Source organism: Amphibalanus amphitrite, unplaced genomic scaffold, assembly GCF_019059575.1.
Source record: "Amphibalanus amphitrite isolate SeventyFive unplaced genomic scaffold, NRLGWU_Aamphi_draft 000418F_arrow, whole genome shotgun sequence".
In the NCBI taxonomy this organism is placed as follows: domain Eukaryota; kingdom Metazoa; phylum Arthropoda; class Thecostraca; order Balanomorpha; family Balanidae; genus Amphibalanus; species Amphibalanus amphitrite.
The window spans coordinates 418,785-442,181 of record NW_024881912.1 but is presented as its reverse complement, the minus strand read 5'-3'; the positions used below and the strand labels follow the sequence as shown (position 1 = coordinate 442,181).

Sequence of the window (23,397 nt, the reverse complement as noted above, 5' to 3'; positions counted from 1 at the left end):
AAAAACGCCGCAAAACAATAAAACCGCCCGCATCGCACGCCCGCTAACCGCCAAACGAAAACGCCTAAAAATCGCCCGCCCGCCGCCAAAAGCAAACACCGAAAAAAAAACAAAAAAGCGGCCGCCAACCGCAAACAAAGTTAACACCGCAAACGACGCAAAAAAGAAAACCGCCCGCATCAACCGCCCGCCCGCCCGCCGCAAAAGACAAACACCTCAAAAAAACACAAAACGCCCGCCCGCCGCAAAACGTACACACCGCAAAACGTGCAAAACGCACGCCCGAAACGCCAACGCAAACGGCGAAAAAAAAATCGCCCGACCGCCGCAAACCACACAAAAAAAAACGCCGAAACGCCGAAAAAATAAAACCGCCCGCACCGCACCGACGCTAACTGCTAACCGAAAACGACTAAAAGTCGCCCGCCAGCCGCCAAACGCAAACACCGCAAATAAGCGCCCGGCCGCAGCAAGATAATAATTTATCAACGATTGGCATACCGTTAGGTTGGTCATTTTCGCAAATCAAAAAGATATCTGCAAAAATCTCCTAGATGTCACGATTCTGCGACGCTTATATCTCAGCAACCACTTGACTGATTTACATGCGGTAATTTTTGTAGGGTAGCTTTATTCCTTCTACCAAGTATTGGACTATTCCCGATGCATGTGGGTGACCCCTTATGCACGTGCCACGTGCAAAACGAAGAGGTGTCCGTTTTGTAATTGTTGCAATATCTCGGTAACTAATTGGCCGATTGCGCTGAAAGTTGGCATGTAGGTAGGCACCCACTAGGCACTGCATATCCATGTGCCAGAGTTGGGGTGCTGCTGCACGTGCGCACGTGACTGCAGGGGTCGTTTCCAGATCTCGAGAACGGCTCGACCGATTGCGCTCCAATTTGGTACACAGTTAGGGACCGGTTAGTAGGGTGCCGTGCACAAGTCAGTTGGGACCCATTTTGCACGTGCGCACGTGCAGGGTGCCGCTTCCAGATCTCGAGAACGACTGGGCCGATTGTGCCCAAATTTGGCACGTCGCTAGAGACCGGTTAGTAGGGTGCCGTGCACAAGTCAGTTGGAGGTAGGTACCCCCTCGCAATTTCGCACGTGCAAGGCCCACCCTCTCGCTCGCTCCGTTAGTCGCCCCAAAAGGCGTTATACTGGTTTGTATGGTTTACTGCTAGTGATATGTTAGAGAATAAAGCACTCAACTCTGCGCTCTCGACTCTTGAGACAGAAAGATGTGCAACATAGAAAACTATGACCCGCTTTATATTCTATTCTGCACTTCTGTGAGGCCCGTCACAGTCAATTGCAATACACTCTAGCGGCAATGAATTGTAACACCTCTCTATGAACTCCGGCTACTAATTTGCTACGGCCATTACCTCCATAGTTCTTGAAGAATGAAATTCGTATAATTTTTCGATGATTTTCCCGACAACTAATTATATCGCCATTATGACATAAGCACCGTTTTGCGTAGATCCTACCAGTTCAGTTTTTACTCAGAATGACAATTTACTGCAGTTTCTATATTTGCAGTACTTTGCATTACAATTGCAATGGAAAAGAAACAGAAAACAATGCACCATAAAGTAACAGAATGTACTTCAAACTTAACACATTCAAAGGATTATGCATAACATAATGACATAAATACTTTCAATTTGTATTCTGGGACGTCTGATATGTTGGACAATCTGGTACAGATAAAATGTAAACTATAAGAACAGAGTGACATTTTCAGTTTCCTGTACGTTTCGTTCCCTGTTCCCATCCGTTTCCCCGTTCCGCAGTAGATATGTTTCATCCCCGGTGCGCTCAGCGCGGGCAGCAGCCCCTGCGTTTGTCCTGGTTCAGCATGGCCAGTCGCTTAGTGCCGTCCTCGGTCGGCTCCTGCAGCGCCATCGAGAGCCGCTGCTGCTGCATGGTCATGGCCGGGTCGAACTGAACCGTGCTGCCGTCCTGGAACTGCAGCGTCGCCGGACCTGGGTCCACCGACTCCTTCTTGCCAAACACTCGCTGGAAGACGCTCTTGCGCGGCTGCTGGGTGGCGCCCATGCTCTGGGACCCGAACCCGCCGGCGTACGGGTCAATGTAGCTGGGCGCCGCGCCGATACCCATACCCATACCCATACCGGGAGCCATGCCCGGCTGCATCTGGCCGGGCATGCCGTACATGGGCATGCCCATCATCTGCGCCTGCGGGACGGAGACGGTGGCCTGGAAGGCGCTCAGGTTAGCTCGGAACGCCACCTCGCGCAAGCGCTGGTTCTCGTTGCGCAGAAACTGCACCTCCTGCTGGTCCATGGAGCGGGCGCCCCGCTCGTTGGCGCACCGCTTCTCCACGTCAATTATCTGCGGGAGAGGACAGCGGGCAGAGGAGCTGAGAGACAAACGACACATTTCAATGATGACATTATGCTAGAGAGTCTGATAATATGGACGATATTTTATTGTTTATGAAGAGATCATTTTTAACTCCACTAGGACTATCTAACGTGTTGTGCTGTCGGTTACACAGAGCTATGTGGCGCACAGACACTAGCCGCGCAGCGCCCGGATCTGACCTGTTGTGCGGCCATCCGGAGTCGGGTGCAGAGCTCGGGCGCCTTGACCATGTCCTCGTTGAGTGTCTGCAGCAGCTGCGTGATCTGGACGGAGGCCTCGCGCATCATGCCGCAGTCGCCGACGGGCAGGTTGGAGAGGTCCAGCTCCAGTCGCTGGATCGTCTCCCGCAGGTCGCCGTTCTCCTGCTCCATCTGCTCCATCCGCTCCCGCTCCTGCTCCAGCATACTGCGGATCTCCTGAAAAATGGGTGACGGCTTATAAAGGGAGCTGTGAGTGGAAATGTCATTATTTCCTTACATTTACGTGAGGTCGCCGATTTTTTAGCAATGACAGACAAAGTAATGCATTATTAATTATTTAAATGATTATGGATGAGCTGCCAAAACGTATTAAAATGATCAATGAATCTCAGCAAAAATAATACGACAAAGACAGAAGACGCCTACTGATGCGAATCAAACCATATAACTATGTCCTAACTCATAACTGATAGTCATGGCGTATGAACGTTGGCGACTGAACGAGTCTGCTTACCTCTTGATCGTTTTCGTTTTGTTTCTGCGTTTCCTCCAGCTCGTAGATCCTCTCTTGCATGGTTTGTTTTTGTCCGGTGGCCTCGGCTAGGTCCTGCTGCAGCTGCTGTAGCTGACGGTCAGACTCAAACGCCGGCTGAAACGAAAACAACGTGGTTCAATCTTATTTCATGCTAATCCTCGCTTAGCGTGATTTAATAAATCGCTCCCCGCTAGTCTTTTTAATGCATATTGCACATGTCATTTAGTAAACGAGCTTCTATCACACATTTCTGTTTCGATAATGTTTTTTTTTCCTTTCTTCCCTTACCTGACTCCGTGTGCTGGAGAAGAAACTGTTACAGCGACAGCGGCAGGTGTCAGCGGAGCGGCGGCGGGGAGGCGCGACCCGACTCCGCTGAAACATGACATCGTATCACACAGTGAACACTGAACAACATTATTGGAAAGTCGCTTAAAGTTTGTCAGCAACAGTCAGCAATGCTGCATGTGTCTGAACTTCGGTCTGTTTTGTGCCAGCTCCCTTGCGCTGTTTTGTAATCACAATCACATACATTACATGGACTGTATAATTGCCACGCCACGCATTGTCCATGATGGTAATGCATACATACAAACGTAGGTTGTATAATAGTTCCGCTTATCTACTTTGACATGTTACGAGTGGTTGAAATCCCAACCTTCGGCAAAACCAATAATTCTTTTTTTTTTTGCATCACATCTAGACTCGTGCGTATAAAACACGTGCTCCGTGTGCGATCGTTGCGTCTATCTATTCAAACATCGAGCTGGGAACAGCACACCTGGCGCTGGGTGTGCCCATGAACGCTGGCTGTGCCACGCTATCTCACCAAGGCCAATACCGCGCCCACTGCCCGCACTGTGCCGCTCTAGCACCGTGAGATTCGCAGGGCATCTCATACCTGAAGGGCCTAGTTAGTGGCGTAAGGAACAGCTGACTTGCTCATTCTAATGCAGACATCTCCTGAAAACTACTGTGGAAGACCGCAGAAAATGAGGATATATTTCTCCTACGTTATTCTCGGGCAAAACTTACGCTCGATTAGGTCTGACCTGTTATACCCGGCCTGACCCCTGAACGGCAGGTATCTGACGTGAAAGTGATGCCAGGCTACCTGCACAAGTCACAGCCGCTACCTTGGCCGGTCGGGAGCGCGGCAGGTATCTGACCTGAGAGTACATAGTGCACCTGCGTCAGTCGCCATCACTACCTTGGCCGGTCGGGAGCGCGGCTTGGCCAGCTCTCCGGGTGACGATGTTCTGAACGGCTCCCGGCCGTAATCGGACGTGCCGTCGGCGGCGTAACACTCGAGTCGCTCCAGCTCCGACTGCATCTGGTCCAGGCGCTCCTCCATGCTCCGCTGCCGTACACACACCACGACTGGTGTCAGATACGGGGACGGCAGACTTTGGGCTTGTGTCACGGTGTGTCAGTGGGCAACGGACGATTTAATGCATTCCTACAAACTTTCCTCAGTCATGATCACTTTGACTGTCCTGATGCTTCAAGGTATGGCTAGCTCGTTTGAGCAGTAGTTGAGCTAGCATGGCTGAAAAAGTTGCTAAGTTGGTTGACATCCCGCAAACCTGTCCACCTCCAACTACTCTTAACCCACTCTTGTTCAGCGGCTCACAAGACACGTTGACAGGAATACATTTTACAGAAACATCATTTAAACGAGCAAAGCAAAGCGCACAGAGGCCTCTTGCACCAAAATCCTCTTGCACCAATGCTTGGATTATTTTGCATCGTACACCCAATCCAAGACTCAAATGTGACAATTTGCGTGTCAAATTTACCAAGCACCTGTAGGGTTATGTATTGGGCTATTGCAAACAAATTTACCACCGTTAGATTAGCTTATTCTTAAACCGATTTTTCGATTTTACCTAGCTAGGTAGTTTGGTGCAAGAGGCCTCAGCTCACCTTCTCCCTAAGCATGGTGTCAACGGACATTTCTTCATCACGAGGGTCTGCCCTTGTCACGTTTGATGCAGCATCTTGGAGGTCCTTTTCAATTCTGGCCAGCTTTTGGTGCAGTCGAGCGAAGTCATTTGGACTCTTTTTGCCTTTATAGCGACAACTCATGCTGTGCTGCCTTTTTGAGCAAAGATTAATCACAGGGCGTGTTTAGACAGTCATGACGATGCATGTAGTGTTTAGGAAATGAAATGGTCACATTTATTTGAAAATATGTCGAAGATTTCCGATGAATGTTCGATAAGACTGTACGCTTGAGGAAAACAAAGAATTTAATGTTTAAGGGACTTTCAGGTGTAATGCCGAAAAATAAAGTCACATTGATTCGAAATAATCCATTTTCTCCTGATTTATTTTTGCTTCAGTTCTCAATAACACGTGCTTTCTGCTGCAAGAAACCTGCTACAAATCGAAATTACTTACAACTACCTGCAGAAGTGCGGGTCTCTACGATACTCAAATGAGGTTTGTTTTCGGTATGACTATAGCGTGGGAATTGAATGCACTGGGACTCGAGCAAGCTTCGTTACTATACTTGCTTCATGTCGGATGATAAGATGAACAGTTCGTTGCGCGTAAGCCAAAGTGTCGATTCTTACAGACAGACAGGCCTTTTGCGATTCGCTGACCGGGCTTGCCTGCATCTGCTCTTTTCAGAATGTCTAGTCACATTACCTTATCCAGCTTCAACACAGAAGAGAAGCAATGGGTAATCATTTGGAGGCACGCCGCTTAAAACGTTGCATTTATCTCCAATAAATCTTGTATTCATAGATGAGAAATGCTCACAGTAGGCATAAGTTGTCATTCCATGAAGCGAAAAAGCTCTCAAAATATGCTAAAAGACTGCAGTCGTGGAAATCGTACCGGCTGACAGGCTTGGATAATTTTATTTTTGCATGACACCATGTGGATACTGAAAAATATGACCAACATACATCTTCAAAAAGTGTTTGTGATTCTCAGCGCCTTGGAGGAAACTAAACATGAAACACGCCCACACCGGTGGTTTTGCAGGAAGGTTAAATGCTTTTAGGTACTGCTACACTGTTGTTTATCGTAAGTATGTCCACTTATTTTGAATGCATTAGTTTCTACGAGAACTGTACAAGAAATGAACCCAGCTAACCCTCTTATGTGTGCTTTTATCGCCTCATTTATTGCTGTGGTATTTGTACTAATTATTGTGACAAATATAGCTTGCATCATCTGTGTATCCTGTGTGCTCATTTATACGGATAAAATAAGGCACAGTGAGCTCACAGTTGTCTGGGAGGACAAGAGGTCTCTGGGTCCCTGGCCTGGTAACGGCTGTCTCCGCTCTCCCCAGCCCCCTGTGCTGCAGGACACTGACCCCGCGACCTTTCTCTGTTCTGTCAGTGCATGGCTGCCGACTGCTGGCAGCTGCCTCGCCGCATGGAACGAGCGCCGACACGATGGGCGGAAAGATAAACAAAGATAACGTGTTGCACCTTAGATCACCGTTTCTGCATGATGTGAAAACTTCCCCGAATGGCTGCAAGCCAGACTCATTTACTCAGCCGGTTCGTTCCGGTTTCATCTGGATTGCACGGTTGGCTCTACGTCGGGGTCCAGCTCTGCCGTGTGCTGTTGAATTAATTTTATTTTTTTTCGACTTGGACATTTTACACCCTATGTTGCAGCACGGAGGAATAGTAATTCACTTTCAAGAACCGTTAGCGTGGCAGACACTTTACGATATAAAATATGGCTGTCAATAGCTATATGTCAATAGTTATACACCTGCACAGTAAAGAAGCATATTTAGGAGCATGTACTTATATACCTCACAGATCATATTAGCCGTTTTCTTGACGGGCTATCCGGCGAGTGCACCTAATTTGACCAAATCTGCACCTAATCTCTTTAACAGCAAATGTCTTTATTCTATGAATTTATTTCAGTGTTTAAATCAGAGATGCGGAGCCGTGGAAATTTCAGACGGCTCCGGCTCCGGCTCCGGCTCCGGATAACAAAAATCGGCTTCGGCTCCGGCTCCGGCTCCGGTTGAAATGTCATGGCGACTCCGGCTCCGGCTCCGGTCCGAAAAAAATGGTGCGGCTCCGGCGGCTCCGGCTCCAGTACTCAGTACATACCCTATGCAATTAAACACGGTTGGAAGAAAAAAGACAATAGGATTGATACACGTTGCTTCTGTATTTGCATTACAAGGCTTTTTTGTTTTTAGGGCCTTGGCTACTTTCATATTATGAATACCACATGTTTTACTGCCTTGTACTGTCAAATCGAATTAGGTCAATAAATGTTTCCTCTTCAAAAAAGGAGCCGGAGCCGTCACCTTTTTTGACGGCTCCGGCTCCGGCTCCGGGCTATATTGTTTAACGTCTCCGGCTCCGGCTCCGGCTCCGGGCAAAATATGCCGGCTCCGGCGGCTCCGGCTCCAGTTCCGGCTCCGGCTCCGCACCCCTGCTTTAAATCGATGATACTCTCTGATAATATGACAAAGCAGGCATATAAGCAATTAGTGCAACCCTAGCTGAAAGCTACTTAGAGACACACTGAACCTAATTTAACCAAATCTGCACCTAAGCTGCACCAGATGTGCACCAAATGTGAACCAGATGGCCGTCGTGAAAACGGCTTTTATGACCACAGGCGCTTCTATTGTGTGTTATGGAATATGGATGATCAACAAACACCCGTTGCTATGTAGTAAAAACGTATCAATATGAAGGGCTAGTGATTTTATCATAACATACTCAATATAAGTATATGTTGCGTCCATCATATTGTCATTGTTATTAGCATTGGCATGGTAATTGCAACTCAGACAAAATCCCGTCCCCCCTATCTAACAAGGCTGTTTGTGTGCGGTGCATCACTGATGCTCCCAGCCTCTGCCTCTCCGCCGGGAGAGAGAGGCTGGCAGGTCGCCGGTCACGCGAGCGCCCGCTGCTCGCCGGCTCTGGGCGCAGGCGCCCCTGCATCGACCCGGCGGCGGCCGAGGGCGCCCGAGGGTGGCCGCGCTGGCGCCCTCCCAGCTGCCGGGCGAGACGGCGAGCTCCCATCAGCTGGTCCGTACCGGCTGACCTGCTGCCTCCCCCTGACCCCCCCGCCCTCAGCAGCGTCGGTGGCGTTGTCAACAAAGCAGCGCGGAGAGCGGGACCGGGACGTGTCGCGGCAGACGGCGACAGAGACGGGCGTGTCGCCACAGAGACGGTCAGAGTCGTCAGCCGAGTCACAGCCAGCACCGCGGACAAGGTGGGCGCCACAACCGTCCCAGTCACGGGGCTGGCAGGCTAAAGGTGGATAAGTTATCAGATTGGGTGTTTTCTGATATCTGGTATCGATTCTGATATCTCTGAGCTCTTAGATTGTTTTTAGATTATTGCTAAGTTTGTAAAAATGCGTCTCATCAGGTTATTTTGCGCCTTTTAATTGTAACATGCAAAATACCTGTCTTTCTGTTATCAATCTGTCTTCTTATCTTCTGTCTAGCATTTATCTTTCCATCTATAGAAATATTTATTTTTCCATTCTGATTCACCGTCCATCAGTTCTTCTCTCTGCCCCTGTGATAGTTTGTTCGCTTGTTTGTTAGCTTGCTTGTCGTTTGAATTTTTCGACCTGTCTGCTACTGCATTCACACGCGATATGCTTCAGAGGCGGATCCAGCTCAGTTTTTTTTTTGGGGGGGGGGGGGGCAAACCTGAACAATTTATCGATTCTTTCCATGCATCGTCCATAGGCGTAATGTTAAAATCATGCCTTTGGGGGGAGGGGGGGGGGCAAATGCCCATTTTGCCCCCCCTGGATCCGCCACTGATCTGCTTGAAACTTGAAAATTTACACAAGCATTGAAAATTTTATATCTACTTAACTTTGTGTCCAGCGATGGGACTCACTTTCTACGTGGTTGCGTATTAGTTATAGGTTGCGCATTAATTTGTAGGTATAGCTATCGCATTTCTTACGTGCTCTTGTTTTCATAGGATTTCCATTACTTTGTCGTGAAAACAATACATCGAAGGGATGCAGCTAGCCCCCATTCCGGTGTGAGATTCTGTGCGTGTTAGTCAGTGATGGCACGGAGAAGAGAATGCCGACTGGCCGCTGGCGCCTTGCCTAAGTGGAGTGCGCTCCGCAATGAGTGACAATCCACGGCCCATTCCGGAGCGGCCCGAATCGAGTTCTGGTGCGTTCGGATTTATTTAGTCAGTCTGACGATCTGGCGACATGCGTCTGTCAGTGGTTACAGTGACCGGTGACCTGGGGTCGAGGTCACGCTACCGGCGTGGGTCAGTCGGCGGGCGGCGGGCGGCGGGGTCGGTGGGGCTCGGGTCGCGGGTCGGTGGGGCTCGGGCCGCGGTGAGCTGTGTGGACTCCGCACTGTGCTCTTTGTGTTGTGTGTGCCAATCTGAATATCTGTGCCAGAAGACACCAGTACTGGATCAGGTTCCCTCCAACCGACAGACAGCCCTCTGAGCCCATCTGACGTCAGTGGTCGTGGGTGTTGGCTGGTCTTTGACCCCGATTGTGCCCGGAGCCGTGTCGGGTCACTGAGAGGATCGCCATTAGTCAGTGACATCCGGGTATAAATACCGACCGGGGTGATGCCGATGTCCCCAGTGTCATCTCGGCCACGTTAGGAGACACTGTGATATTTACCAAACAAAGCCTGTCGTATGTCCAGTCGATTGACTTCATGCTCCATACCGTTACTATAATCTAGCATTGTTTGTTGATATGATCTGTTGATATGGTCATGGTCAACAAACAACCGCTGTCCGATGACTTTGCCGAGACATCATAAGTGTCTGATGCTGGTTACCCAGAAAGCTCTGCCGTATTCCAACTATCACCAGTGGCAGTGACCAGAGAATAACTTCTGTTTGTCACCAGCCACTGCCTGCTGTCTGCTGTAGGCTCCTGACCGCTTTGATGATGTCTGCGGTGACCTCTGTTCCAGGACCATGTCGGAGGACGAGGTGGTGCGCACGCTGGGAGGTATCGGTCGCTGGCAGGTGCGGCAGTCGGTGCTGCTCTCGCTGTCGGGAGTGCTCTGCGCCTGGCAGATCCTGTCGGTCGTGTTCCTGGCGCCGGCCACCGAGCACTGGTGCGCGCCGCCCCCGGGGCACCACTGCGCCGACACCACCGGCACCAGTGGTGACACCCGCTGCAGCCCGCGCCAGTGGCGAGCCCTCGGAGTGCCGCACGAACTCAGGGTATGATGACTATTCAAAAAATGGTTGATGACCCTAAAAATAGCAAGTAAAAGGAAGGACATTGATGCGTGTATTAGCATTTTTCTTACTTCAATTTGAAGCTAATTCATCTGAACAAACTTTCAATGTGACTATTGACATTCCAGTGTAAAGCTGAATGTTAACGTTTTTTCTTCGCAGGACGGTGAGAGAGTCAAGTCCCAGTGTCTGGTGTTCTCCCAGCCCATAGACGCCATAGTTCCAGATACCAACGCCACGATGTCCTGCAGTACTTGGCAGTACGACACTACCGAGTACACCAGCACCCTCGTGATTGAGGTGAGCTCCCCGCACCTACCCACCGACCAGCCCCGGCTGCCCCTGCCTGCTGGCCGCACCCCGGACTTTGACTATTGATCGGCACTCGGAAAACGTCACCAGGTACATGGCTAAGCTCCTCCCCGACTCACATGGCGTGTTATGGCAGCACCCGGTCAATATACAGAACGCCGACGAGTCATTGAATGCATGACCTGGATCTCAGGTGAATGGGTTCGCAGTGCTGGCGACGTGGCATTTGATGAACACGGAAATAGATATTGTAACAATATATATGTGCCTTCATTTGCAATCAAAGTAGCGTTTACGTAGATAAGAGACAATTATCATTGATCACATGATTTGCCATAATTTGTTCTTGATATCACCGTCATAAGTAAGTCCCACACAGGGAACATTACGGATCACAATACAGAGGACAGAGGGATAGCGATTACGTTCAATATTTTGAACCATACCCATGACAACTGTGAGGCCAGATCTATAGTTGTGGATGAACTAGCATAAGGTTATCATATTTATCAAACTAGGGTGCAAGAGCCGTTGAGTATTTTACGTATAATTTTTAAAGAAAAAAATGTAGATTTTAATTGAAATTACCGCCGTTTCATCACAACGTTCCTTTGTTACGAGCGAGCGAGCGCAGCGAGCGAAGTGAGTCTTTTCAATATAACGGAAAAATCTCAGTATGAGCGGCCCGGCCCGGCCCGGCCCGGCCTGTAACGCTTTTGAGAGGCTTATATCTCAGCAACCGCTGGACCGATTGGCCTGCGGTCTTTTTTGTTGGGTAGCCCCATCCCTTCTACCCCGCAATTGACTACTTTTGATACATCTCGGTGACCGTCGTGGCACGTGCCACGTGAAAAGTCAAGGGTGTTCAAGCTGTTTTGCAAAAGTAGTGATTTTGAGAGGCTCATATCTCAGCAGCGGCTTGAGCGATTGTCTTGCGGTAATTTTTATAGGGTAGCTGCATCCCTTCTACCAAAGGTCGGACACTCTTGATCTATGTGAGCGACCCCCACTGCACGTGCAAAATACAACAATAAGAGGTGCCAAATTTGTTCCCATTTCAGTAACTCGGTAATTACTTGGGCGATTTTGCTGAAACTTGGCATACAGGTAGGCACCCACCAGGCAATGCATTCCCATGTGTTGCGGTTAGGGTGCTACTGCACGTGCGCACGTGCAGGGGGCGTTTCCAGATCTCGAGAACGGCTGGGCCGATTGCGCAATTTGGTACACGGTTGGGGACCAGTTAGTAGGGTGCCGTGCAAAAGTCATTTTGGACCCCGTTTGCACGTGCGCACGTGCAGAATGCCGCTTCCAGATCTCAGGAACGGCTGGGTCGATTGCGTTCAAAATTGGCACACCGCTAGCGACCGGTTAGAAGGGTGCTTTGCGCAAGCCCGTTGGAAGCACCCTCTCGCCCTTCCGCACGTGCAGGGCTCACTATCTCGCTCGCTCGTTCTTCGCCCAAAAGGCGTTTTACTGGTACATATATTATATAGTATATGTAGCAATTTTACTTTGCTCGACATCCAAAGCTGACCGTGTGACCGTTATAAATCTGTTTCAGTTTGACCTGGTCTGCGACCGTAAATGGCTTCAGATGATTGTAAAGGGCATCTACATGGTGGGCATCATGTTCGGCGTCATGACCTGGGGAATAATTGCCGACAGGTGAGACTTGTTGCGATGTGGCTAAGCACAATTACCTGATCGGGTTTCTCTGAACATCACTGCATAATAAAAAAGTGTGCAGAATAGTTAATGAAATCGGCTGCAATTTTGTGTTTGTGAAGACTGTACAATGTATGTACATACTTTTTTAATGTGCAACCTACCATCCTTTTGTCGAGGATGACAGCCTGTCGAGTGGTGACCTATCGTGCGATGACCTGTCTTTGGTGATCAATCGAGGGCTGACTACCTGTCAGATGGTGACCTGCCGATGTGTTCCCCCTCAGGTACGGCCGGCGGCCGGCCCTGCTGCTTTGCCTGGCTCTCAACTGCCTCAGTTCGCTGGTCACCATGGCCTCTACCACCGTCCAGATGTTCCTTCTGCTCAGATTCCTCACTGCCTTCTTCGGAATCGGCATGTACACCACCGGCTTCGTCATGTGTGAGTACAACACTACATGGCAACGGGCCTGCATTGCGCTCACATTTATACCTGGCTCTCAACTGATGTAGTCAAAACCTTGATATGTTGTTATATTTCAAACGCTTTTAACTTGCGACGAATCATTTGTTCCATGGCTTGTTATTTTCATCACTGTGCCATGAAGTCACGGTACGATTTTTGTGCGTACCTATCTTTATCATGCAAGTCTTAACACGACTATAGTTATTACAAGTGTAGTTACCCAATTTGCAGGTCAAGCATGCCACATCCATGACGTAAGGGTAGCCAAAAAGTGTAGTTAGATCGGCCTTATCATAGCCATACTGAATGTCCGAAGCCTTGCAATGACCTTGGGCCTAGTGAATATCTTGTCATTGACCTGGGGGTGTTAATTTCGACCTGACGGGATTGGCGAATGCCATTTGTACCCCTGCGGCTGTCTGACTAACCTACGGGAGTTCGCTATAGCCTTTGTGGCTGTGGGCGGACCTGATTCCGGCATCTCGGTGACCACATGTGCGCCCGTCAGACCGTCGCTGACCTGTGCTGTCGGCACCTGTCCCCCTCTCTGCTCTGTGACTGACGGGGTGACAGCCATGGAGCTGGTCGGTGAGCAGTGGCGCGCGCTGCTCGGCATCACCTACTGCCTGCCCGTGTCGTGCGGCTTCATCACCATGGGCGGCATGGCCTACCTGGTGCGCGACTGGCGCCTGCTGCAGCTGGCCCTCTCGCTGCCCGGACTGCTGTTTGTGTCCTTCTACTGGTGAGTGACCCGGGCCGGGACTGACCCAGGGGAAGCGCAGGGGTGCTGCTGTCCGCTGTGGGTCCCCAACCGGGGATCAAAACAGCGTACCTGTCTGTGAGTGTCTTGTGTCTCTTGTCGGGCGGGCTCTTACCGATAAGATTGGATGGTTTGAAGCGTGGTGAATGTCAATTATGTCAGCGGAAATATGTCAGGACTAGCTCGGCTTAGTAAAGTGCATTCAATAAGTCTTTACGATGCTGCAATTTTAAAATGTTTTATTTGTCTCATTGTAAGATGTAAATGTTGTCAGAAGAATACATAGATGTACGTGCTTTTTGTCATAAATCTGCAGCCGTCCTTTTCAAATGCTAGTTTGTGATAATGCTCTTTTTTGCACTAGGCATAGATGACACGAATTATGTAGGAATAGGCGGGTGTTTGATAGGCTCAGACGACACTTTAAGCTTGCGCAGCGAAATATGACATTTCTTCTAGATCCGTTTTTTGGTTCCGTTGTCATTCCATGGAACCGCATATGCGATCTGTAAAAAATGCAGTACAATTGCAAAAATATTTTTCCGTTATATTTTTCGGTTGATGCCGTAATCGAAAGGTAATTGCCAGTTTAACGGTTTAAAAACTTTAAATGTTACAAGCGACGTCACATATATTCCTAATGTCGACGCTATCGTACTGAATCCGGTCTATTTCAGTATAGGCACTATGCAATTGAAATTGCCTTTGGTGATCGATAGGAGCCTCGTGATGTTAATTTGGGAATAGATTTACCGTGTCATACCGTATGGCGAATGTTGCGAGCTATTGTTGCTGATAGATCGCTGGTATTTAATGATGTTCGAAGCGGGACAAATGTTGATTGGCGCTCTGTCGAGTGGGCGGTGTGGCTGGCCGTGTTGGTGTTGATGACCATTTCTGCTTCCTTAGGCTTGTCCCTGAGTCCCCGCGCTGGCTGCTGTCCAAAGGCAGGGTTTCTGAGGCTAGAGACATATTGGAACAAATATGTAAATTCAACAAAATGGAGCCTCTGGAGAAATTGCCTGAACTTGAGGTTTGCTATTAACGCAGATGCCGCTTTTACGTAATATTTTTCAAATAGCTCGTTCATACGGTCTTATTTTTGCAATAGTTGCGTCAAGAACTAACGTAACGTAATGCAGAGAACATTTCGGCGTATTTGGATTTATTTTTTTTTTTGCATGTGAACACAAGCATCTAGACGTCACCAGCAATGATGTGTCTGCGTCAAAAAAGTACTGGCGTTGTTCATTGTTTCGGATGATGCTTCCAGTGTTTCGCTATTTGGAGGATATATCTGCGTTCTTTTTCACTTACGATTTACATCCAATTCACCGTATTATGTAAGGAAATCTGTGACGTGTTATCCGTCCCCGTTATCCAATGTAGCTTAATCGTTATTGGTACCAATACCTCTCTTCTAATTTAATTGTACCCTCAAAAATAAATGAAGGAATAAATGAATAAAATAATTAATCAAAACAGGTGGAGTCGATAAAAAAGCATCAGTAGCATTAAGCATATGTGAACTTTTTGGAACAAAAATTGTACTTTTTAATTTTATCAAAATTGCTTTAAAAAAACATTGCAGTAATAATTGAAAATTTTCAAAGCACGCCTTCATTAGCGAGCCTTACTATTTTTTTTTCAATCTCACATCATCAAAAATGATGACAACGCCGGTACGTTAATATCTCCGTCTAACGCAAACCCCGCATTCACTTTATTTTCAGCTTCCGTCTGAGAAAAGTACTCCATCGACTGAGAACTTTCTGGATGTGTTCCGTGCGGGGAAGACGGCTGCTCTGTTCCTCTGCCTGTTTTTCTGCTGGCTCGTGAACAGCATGGTGTTCTACGGGATCGTGCTGAACGCGGGCGACTTCGGAGGCAACATGTACCTGAACGCCACTCTCGGAGGTAATCCTACATTCCGAAATGCATGGCAATGACCAATGGCTTGTCATTTTTTTATTTGTATAGCAAACATTCCAAAACATTGTTAGTGGTAGTCGCCGTGGTTGTGCTTTAATCGATATCACTTTTTAAACATTACGTTTTTATTTCCTGCCTCTCAGTGATGTGCACGACGCACGTGTCATACGTTTGTGTACTTATGCTCTCAGATTTTGACTGCTATCGAATGAATTTTAATGTCGAATGGTTTTCCATTTCCCATTACGACTACTATCTACTGTCGCTCGTTGCCAGGTGTGGTGGAGGTCCCTGCCCTGCTCAGCTGCGCCTACGCCATCTATCGCCTGGGCCGACGAGCGCCCATCAGTATCAACATGCTGGGCGCTGGCGTCGCCTGCCTCCTCACTCTGGCCTGCACCAAGGGTCAGAACGAAGCGCACGATCCTCCGATACCGTGTGATAAAACTATTCATTGAGACCTGCACAGTGCACACACATAAGTACATAGGTATTGTTTTTTCGATATTGCTGTTAATTACATGGGTACGTGTGTTGTGATATTCATTGATCCCTTCTCGTTGGGATTAGTTTTTGCTTTAAAAACCACAGGATAATTATTGTGACGGTAATAAATTTTGAAATGAGATCGAGGTCCTATCTTCAACGTTATATCTTACCTCCAGGGACACTCCTCAGCCCTCACTATCTCTCTGTGGCCTTAAGCGTGTTCTCCCGCCGTTTATCCGTACCCGAGGCGCATTCCCTCACTGTCCTAATACAAAGATACAAACCCCCAGACACGTTCTCCACTGTCTCTCTACAGCCCCGACGAATTCTCCACGGTCATTCTGTCCTATTTAGGCGTGTTTCTGTCTTTTTAGGCGCGTTTCCCCACGACTGGCCGATGGTGTGTCTGGCGATGATGGGCCGTTTCTGCATCACCGCCTCCTTCTCGACCATCTACATCTACACGGCCGAGTTGTTTCCGACCTCCGTGCGCAACACGTGCCTGGCGGCCTGCTCTGTGGGCTCGCGGGTCGGCGGCATCCTGGCGCCCCTGCTCGACCTACTGGTGAGACACACGAGGCGGACGGAATGGCTGATGCTGGAGCTCAGACCAATTGTACTTGCAGTTGTACTTACAGTTGTACTTGCAATTTTACTTGCAGTTGCACCTGCGTGTCGACATTTTTATGTATTATGGGCCACCGCGTGCGCAGAGAGAAGTGTAATTACCGAGCATGCCGCTAAAACGACGAAAAGCTAGCCGTGATGTTTCTTGAGAGATTTGTGATTCAGGCCAATGTGTTCATATTTTGACTGAGGGAGAATGTATGTTTGACAGTGATGGTCGTGCTCCCGTCTGACAGAAGGAGGCGATCCACCCGACGGTGCCGGTGGTGGTGTTCGGCCTCACCGCCATTCTGTCCGGCGCCAGTGTGCTGCTGCTACCAGAGACCGCCGGCAGGCCCCTGCCAGAGGTGCTGGCAGACGTCAGCAAGGGCAGGCGCCGCAAGCAGACCGGGTGGGTATCACAAATGTTACCAGGGACTTGTAACCTTTGGGATGCGCTACAGTCGAACTGGATAGGTATCCTTATTAGGGAGAGGAGTTGAAGTTGCAGCTAAAGTAAGTGGGAAAAATATTTGTGGAATGGACATCCATAAAAGGATACCTTCCTGATTTTGACATTGTACGTAAATAAATTCAAAAATGATAAAAAAGATAGCTCTTATAAAGCGCTTACTTCGTATATGCATGTAACTTGACTTTCGCAAAATTCCTCTTCCTAACAGGGATGAAATAGAAGAAAAGACAACGGATGAGCTGCTGCCAGCGCCTGTCGTGGTGTAAACAACACTCCGAGCCTCCAGTTCGGAGCGACGACTACTGACCTGACCAGCACGGATGCCAGAGTCTTTGTGTCGGCCATCGTCACACACTGGTCACGGTGTCTCATCGTCTGCGGTGATGTCAAAGTCTACCGCCTTCTCTCAACTGATCACACAAACTGACCGCCGTGGACGACAACGGAACGATTCAGTATTGAAACTGCTACGACGTTATACCACTTACCGATGTCCCTAGAGACGAGAGAAAACTCTAGGGATAGTCCCAGTCCACCAAGCCCTCATAATGTTGCTAATCAGAAGCAGTATTCGCTCATATAGAGGAGAGTGTCGGCTGAATACTCCTCCTACTCCAGCTGGGTAATTGTGCATTGATAGTTGGGCTTCTCTTCAAAGACCAATCAGGTGGATGTGTGCCTCGGTGGTGTAGAGTCCTGGATCAGCACGTGGGTGACCCGTCAGCAGATGTTTGTGTCCTCTAAGCCGTCCCCAGTGAAGTCTTCCATTTCCAATCCGGTGTGAAAAAGGTCTGTTCTCCAAACACGGTTAATGGTTATTGATTGAAATAAGGCAAAAGAGAGAAAATGAATAGGACATTCTCCGGAATGTTGGTTACTTATATAATATCACAAGGAAAAAATGCGAAACTGGACGTCGTCGCTATGGTGTGTTTTACCTGATTTTCCATGTCTCCTTTTTCCATTTTACACCTTTCTATGCTCAATTGTACTGAATCTTGTATGTAATCATGACTGTTCCTTCTCATCAATCCAAGTCGTTCATTGTGCAAAAATGTATAAGTTAGTCGCTCGTTGAAAATGAAAGCGGTTGAAATATGAGCTTCAGTTTTCTACAGTGGCTACACTATCACCACATGAGATGGTAAACAACCGTCCACCTAAACAATGCCTTCCCATATCTGTCGTTCTCATGTGTGAAATATCTTTATGCACATGTATTTCAACTTTCATTCTGATAGCGCAATAAAAAGGTTTTTCGTCGTGTGGTCACTAGTCATCCAGAATTAGCAGATGCCCTATATGCTGCGCTGATTGTCACTGAATGGACGGTCGTACCGAGTGCATGCGACTGTGGCTGCTCCGATCTATGCCACCAAACAGGCACGTCCCCTTTCACCCCACACAGACTCTCACAATAAATGATAGGTAGTGACCACATGCGCCATGCCCCGCGATTACCCGGGAAACGTTTCCTTCTCTACTTACTGCTTGTCACCTGAGAGCAGCGGAGGATGGAATCAGCCCATTCTGCCAGTACCTATTACCCCAACTTGACCCAAACACCCTTATCTGGTCAGGCAATAGTCGCTGATTTCTGTAAATGAATAGACTGTCATATCGCCTAGCGTTTCTTATCGTGTACACCATGTGCTCATTGACACATTTCTGGAAACTGTAAATATGCGCCTGTGTATGTTTGCAGTACCTAGTATGGCACTGCATTGTAGTGTGTTAACTTCGACCACTGTAGTGCGCTGTATTTGCTGAGTTACTACCTTAGCAGTGGTCATATGGCTTGTTGAGGACTTTTTCCTGACTCATGTTGTAAAGAAGGTACCGTGTAGGTATCTTCTTACGGCCTGTGTTGTATGTTATCTGATGTATTATTTCTACTTTTGCTGTAGCATCTGTATGTCATGTAGTGCTTTGTACTTCATAATAAACCAGCACACAAGTCGTGTGAACATTATGTTTACTGTATGCCTAGCCTATTCAAATACATTAGCCTGAGGGGTGTGGTAATAACTGGTGTAAGCAAAGTGACCACGGTCAAAAACGAATTACCAAGTCAACATTTTGGGATGGCCTCGTTCAAAAAAACGGCTAAGAGCTTCGGTCTAGACAATTATTTTATCGTTGGCATACAGTAAAATACATACCAAACTCGGCCGGTGATAAATTTTCAAGACCTCAGTCCTTTGTATATTGTTCATTTTGACAAATGTTTACTTTAATGAAAAACAATATCAAATTCTTATCTGTATTCAATGTAAACGCGTTTCGATTATTTCTTTATCAATACATTGATACAATACAGATAATGAACACACACGATTCAATGTGGGTGAACGCGAGCGATAAGATTGATATTTCAAACGTTATGACCTATTCACGTGGCAAAACTTTCTGTTCCCTCCATAAAATTCTACCCAAAATTGGTGCCAATGAGTAATCTCCTCTTTTTGAGTTGATGTTTGGCAAACATTCAATCACCGCAGCCTCGATCAGTTTTCGTCGATTTTTCCCTTTTCCGCTCCATAGAATTTTTGCGTCTTTCCACTTTGGTAAATGGTTTTGTTCCTCTATATGAATAACGAAAGAGCTTGTATCTTTGCGGTTTCGAACGTCTCTTTTATGTTCGTCTATTCTCTTCTTCATTCCTCGATATGTTTCGCCTATATAAGATTTGGAACACCCCCCGCACGGAACTCTGTACACGACGCTGTCCAAACTTTCGTCCGCCGTTCTTTTCTTGATTATATCTTTAGTCTTAAGACCGGTCCTTTCCAGAAGTATGACGCCTGCCTGTCTTAAGGCCTTAGATATGATGTCTGTATTTTTGCTGCCTGGTACTACTATCGCTCTATGGTGTTCTCTTTTTCTATTGTTCAGTGACCCAGATGACCTTCTTCGTATTTGTTTTGCTCTTCGTAGGCATTTGATTAAGAACGCCTTTGGATATTGAAGTTTTTTAAATGAATCGAATATGTGATCGATCTCGTCATCGATGTAATCGGGACTGCAAATCCGATACGCGCGTAAGAAAAAGCCAATCACCACCCCGGATTTCACCCTTTCACCGTGTGCCGACTGCCGAGAGATAGTGTATATAATCTTCTTGGTTTGAGCTCTTTCTGTAGACTTTGTATTTCAGGTTTTTCCCACTCTTGATCATGAGAATGTCCAGGAATGGCAGCATGCCATCATTCTCAACTTCAAGTGTGAATTGGATGTTTCTTTCAACTTCGTTCAGTTGCTGGAGCTTTAACGTGAGATCAGTATCTTCCGGCACCACTACAAAGACATCATCGACGTACCGGTACCAAATGGTCTCAGTTCCCATGACATGTTTGAAATGATCCTTCTCTAGCATTTCCAGGTAGAGGCAGGCCGCAACTGGACTGAGGGGCGATCCCATTGCTAGGCCGCTCACTTGCGCATACTCTTTGTCATCATAAGAGAAAGCCTGGAACCTGAGACAAAGCTCCACCAACTTTAAGAAGTCAGGCTTGGGAAGTGGAAAATCGTCTGTAGGAAGGTCTTTGATAGCAGTTTTGATGGCTTGGAGCGCGCCTTCTACCGGCACGTTCGTGAGCAATGCCTTCACATCAAAGCTGGCTAACGTCTTGTCGCTGATATCAAGGTTGCTCAAACGGTTCAATAGATCTCCTGAATTCTTCAAGTGGCTATCAGTAATGGAACCTAACAGCTTGGTTAGTGGTCTCGCCAGAACCTTAGCGAGGCGGTGGGGCGCACTACCAATACCCGAGGTAATCGGCCTCATTGGAACCCCTTCTTTGTGTATTTTGGGTAACCCCCGCATTTTTGGTGCCTTCGGGCTCTTTCGTTATTCATATATTTCGTTATACAAGCTCTTTCGTTATTCATATAGAGGAACAAAACCATTTACCAAAGTGGAAAGACGCAATAATTCTATGGAGCGGAAAAGGGAAAAATCGACGAAAACTGATCGAGGCTGCGGTGATTGAATGTTTGCCAAACATCAACTCAAAAAGAGGAGATTACTCATTGGCACCAATTTTGGGTAGAATTTTATGGAGGGAACAGAAAGTTTTGCCACGTGAATAGGTCATAACGTTTGAAATATCAATCTCATCGCTCGCGTTCACCCACATTGAATCGTGTGTGTTCATTATCTGTATTGTATCAATGTATTGATAAAGAAATAATCGAAACGCGTTTACATTGAATACAGATAAGAATTTGATATTGTTTTTCATTAAAGTAAACCTCAGTCCTTACTGATTTTTGAACTCGGCCTTCGGCCTCGTTCAAAAATTCAGTAAGGACCTCGGTCTTGAAAATTTATTTACACCGGCCTCGTTCAGTATTATATATTGCCGTCGACGGCGGTCATGTCTCCCGTTCATGCCATTTCTCAGACAGCATCGAGTGGTGAATGTAAACGAATGCCCAGCTCTGTAGCGCTGCAGGTAGACTGTGCCGCACGACCTCGGTGCTGAGCGGCACAGCATGCCTGGAAACGTGCCGCGCGATTGGCGTTGGTTCTTTCTATTCCCGTTGCATCACTGATCTTTTCCGTAGAGGAAGATCGATACTCATAGCTTACCATATATTCACACAAGCACAAATTAATTCATCGAGGGTGCATCCACCATGCTGGGAACCCATGTCTGATCAACCAGCTCGGTTGTAAACACCACACGGTGTAAGCCGAGCGGCGGCAGATGCCGGGACGGTCTGACCGCGTCACCGCCTACCCGATGAAGCGGACGTTGGTGTCGATCTCGGAGGCCGGCCTGCCGTCGCTGCACAGGCGGGCCAGCTGGTTAGCAGAGCCGCTGCGGGCCAGGTGCAGCGCGTGCAGAAACTTCACAATGTCGTTGGAGGAGGGACGACAGACCTGTGAAACAAACGAGATTGCGGTGTTTGGATAGGAAGGAAAAATATAGCTAACGTTTCTTGTTGAAATTTTTCTAGAAACTACATATATGTGGTAAGCTAATCATTCATTTCTGGGCGGGTGTGATTTTTACAATTACAATATGTATGAAACTTCTTTCCTTATGTTTTTCCTTAGCAAGTTTTACTTGTGATTGAGGAAACAAATTAGCTAGTCTGTACCGTTTGCTGCCGTGTAACTAATCTTTCCGTTCTACCATTCTCACCTGGTTCGAACTATACCTCCTCTCCCATTCCCCTCTCCTTTCTCACCTGGTACTGCTCACTGCGGAAGCGGGACGGCACAGCGGAGTAGTGCCGCTTCTGGACCGAGGACATCAGCTGCGAGGGGACCAGCACGTACGGCATGGTCACCGTGCCCTCCAGCAGGGCGTTCAGCTGGTCAGAGCTCAGTCCGCCGAGCGGAGACGGGTCCAGGCCGTCACCTGACGCAGACAGAGCTCACAGTCACTGAGGGAGCGGGCCGCGCAGGCTGCACGAACAGGATGTGTTTAATATGCTGCTTATTTGTGACGGCGGCATTGCCAAAATATTGCTCTGATCTTGTCTAGATCCGACGCTAAGACAGAGGCTGAGAAGAGAAACCAGCGTTACGTGCTGAAAACCACGCGAACTTAGAGTCCTAGGGTGTAAATTGAGAAAAACTAGCTGCTCCCTGGGAATACGTGATAGCATGTTGAATCCAACTCGAGGACTTTCGCTCCACGGGTCCTCTAAAACGTTACAGCAGTCTGGTGGGGAGGTTAGACTCACCCATATCGGACTGGAAGGTGGCGCTGCTGGCCTGCCACGCAGAAACGAGCGCTAGCAGCACGAGCACAGGGCGAGCCATTGCTGAGGGCGCTGCTTCACTGCTGAAATAAGATGCCAGGTATAGGTGTGAGGACATCTCGAACGATATGCTTCACTATGCAAATGGTAACAAATCGTTATGGCCATCGGCAGATCTGCAAAATAACCTGATCCTTTTTTTACCGTGTTTGAGAACGCAACAATATAAACTCTCACCATATACAGCCAGGGGAAACGATGCTCTTCCACGGTAGTTGTTAGAAAGGAACTCTTCCTTACCTGTGAACTGGTCGCCGATCAAGTGGTGCTGTTCTCTGGCGACGAGTCGCCTTTATACCTCTATACGATGGTGGCCACTACAGTTGGCTTCATTCGCGATCATTTATCGTCTGCTGCCGTCTTCGACAGACTCTGGCTCCTTCCGACCCACAGAGCTTGCCCCCCAAAGCGGTCTCTGTGCGGTCACCGTGGCTCGCCTGGTCGAGGCAGCCCGAACTAAGATCGTTTGTCAAATGCCGCCTGACGAAAGGATCAATAAAACTTTTTAAACTGATGATGTATGTAATGTTATAAATAACTATATTGTCGTGAATGTGATGTCCTAGAAACGCAA

At 47.9% G+C, this 23,397-nt stretch overlaps 3 protein-coding genes across 3 annotated transcripts; 1 reads left to right on the top strand and 2 right to left on the bottom strand.

Annotated features, from left to right (window-relative positions):
* Positions 1–1,523: 1,523 nt before the first annotated feature.
* On the bottom strand, positions 1,524–5,458 carry LOC122391007. The gene is made up of 6 exons (XM_043384521.1): positions 5,059–5,458; positions 4,343–4,492; positions 3,421–3,507; positions 3,112–3,246; positions 2,577–2,813; positions 1,524–2,364 (listed from the first exon to the last, which is right to left on the bottom strand). Exons 1-6 carry the CDS (start codon positions 5,218–5,220, stop codon positions 1,828–1,830), a joined length of 1,308 nt encoding a protein of 435 aa, XP_043240456.1. The 5' UTR covers positions 5,221–5,458; the 3' UTR covers positions 1,524–1,827.
* A 2,659-nt stretch (positions 5,459–8,117) lies between these two features.
* On the top strand, positions 8,118–19,012 carry LOC122391006 (organic cation transporter protein-like). Its single transcript, XM_043384520.1, has 12 exons — positions 8,118–8,355; positions 10,064–10,319; positions 10,500–10,637; positions 12,214–12,317; positions 12,605–12,759; positions 13,357–13,525; positions 14,453–14,576; positions 15,277–15,460; positions 15,752–15,880; positions 16,339–16,529; positions 16,828–16,982; positions 17,254–19,012. Exons 2-12 carry the CDS (start codon positions 10,068–10,070, stop codon positions 17,309–17,311), a joined length of 1,659 nt encoding a protein of 552 aa, XP_043240455.1. The 5' UTR covers positions 8,118–8,355; positions 10,064–10,067; the 3' UTR covers positions 17,312–19,012.
* A 2,612-nt stretch (positions 19,013–21,624) lies between these two features.
* On the bottom strand, positions 21,625–22,843 carry LOC122391025. The gene is made up of 3 exons (XM_043384545.1): positions 22,746–22,843; positions 22,245–22,417; positions 21,625–21,933 (listed from the first exon to the last, which is right to left on the bottom strand). The coding sequence occupies exons 1-3, from the start codon at positions 22,822–22,824 to the stop codon at positions 21,787–21,789; spliced, it is 399 nt and encodes a 132-aa protein (XP_043240480.1). The 5' UTR covers positions 22,825–22,843; the 3' UTR covers positions 21,625–21,786.
* Positions 22,844–23,397: the final 554 nt, after the last annotated feature.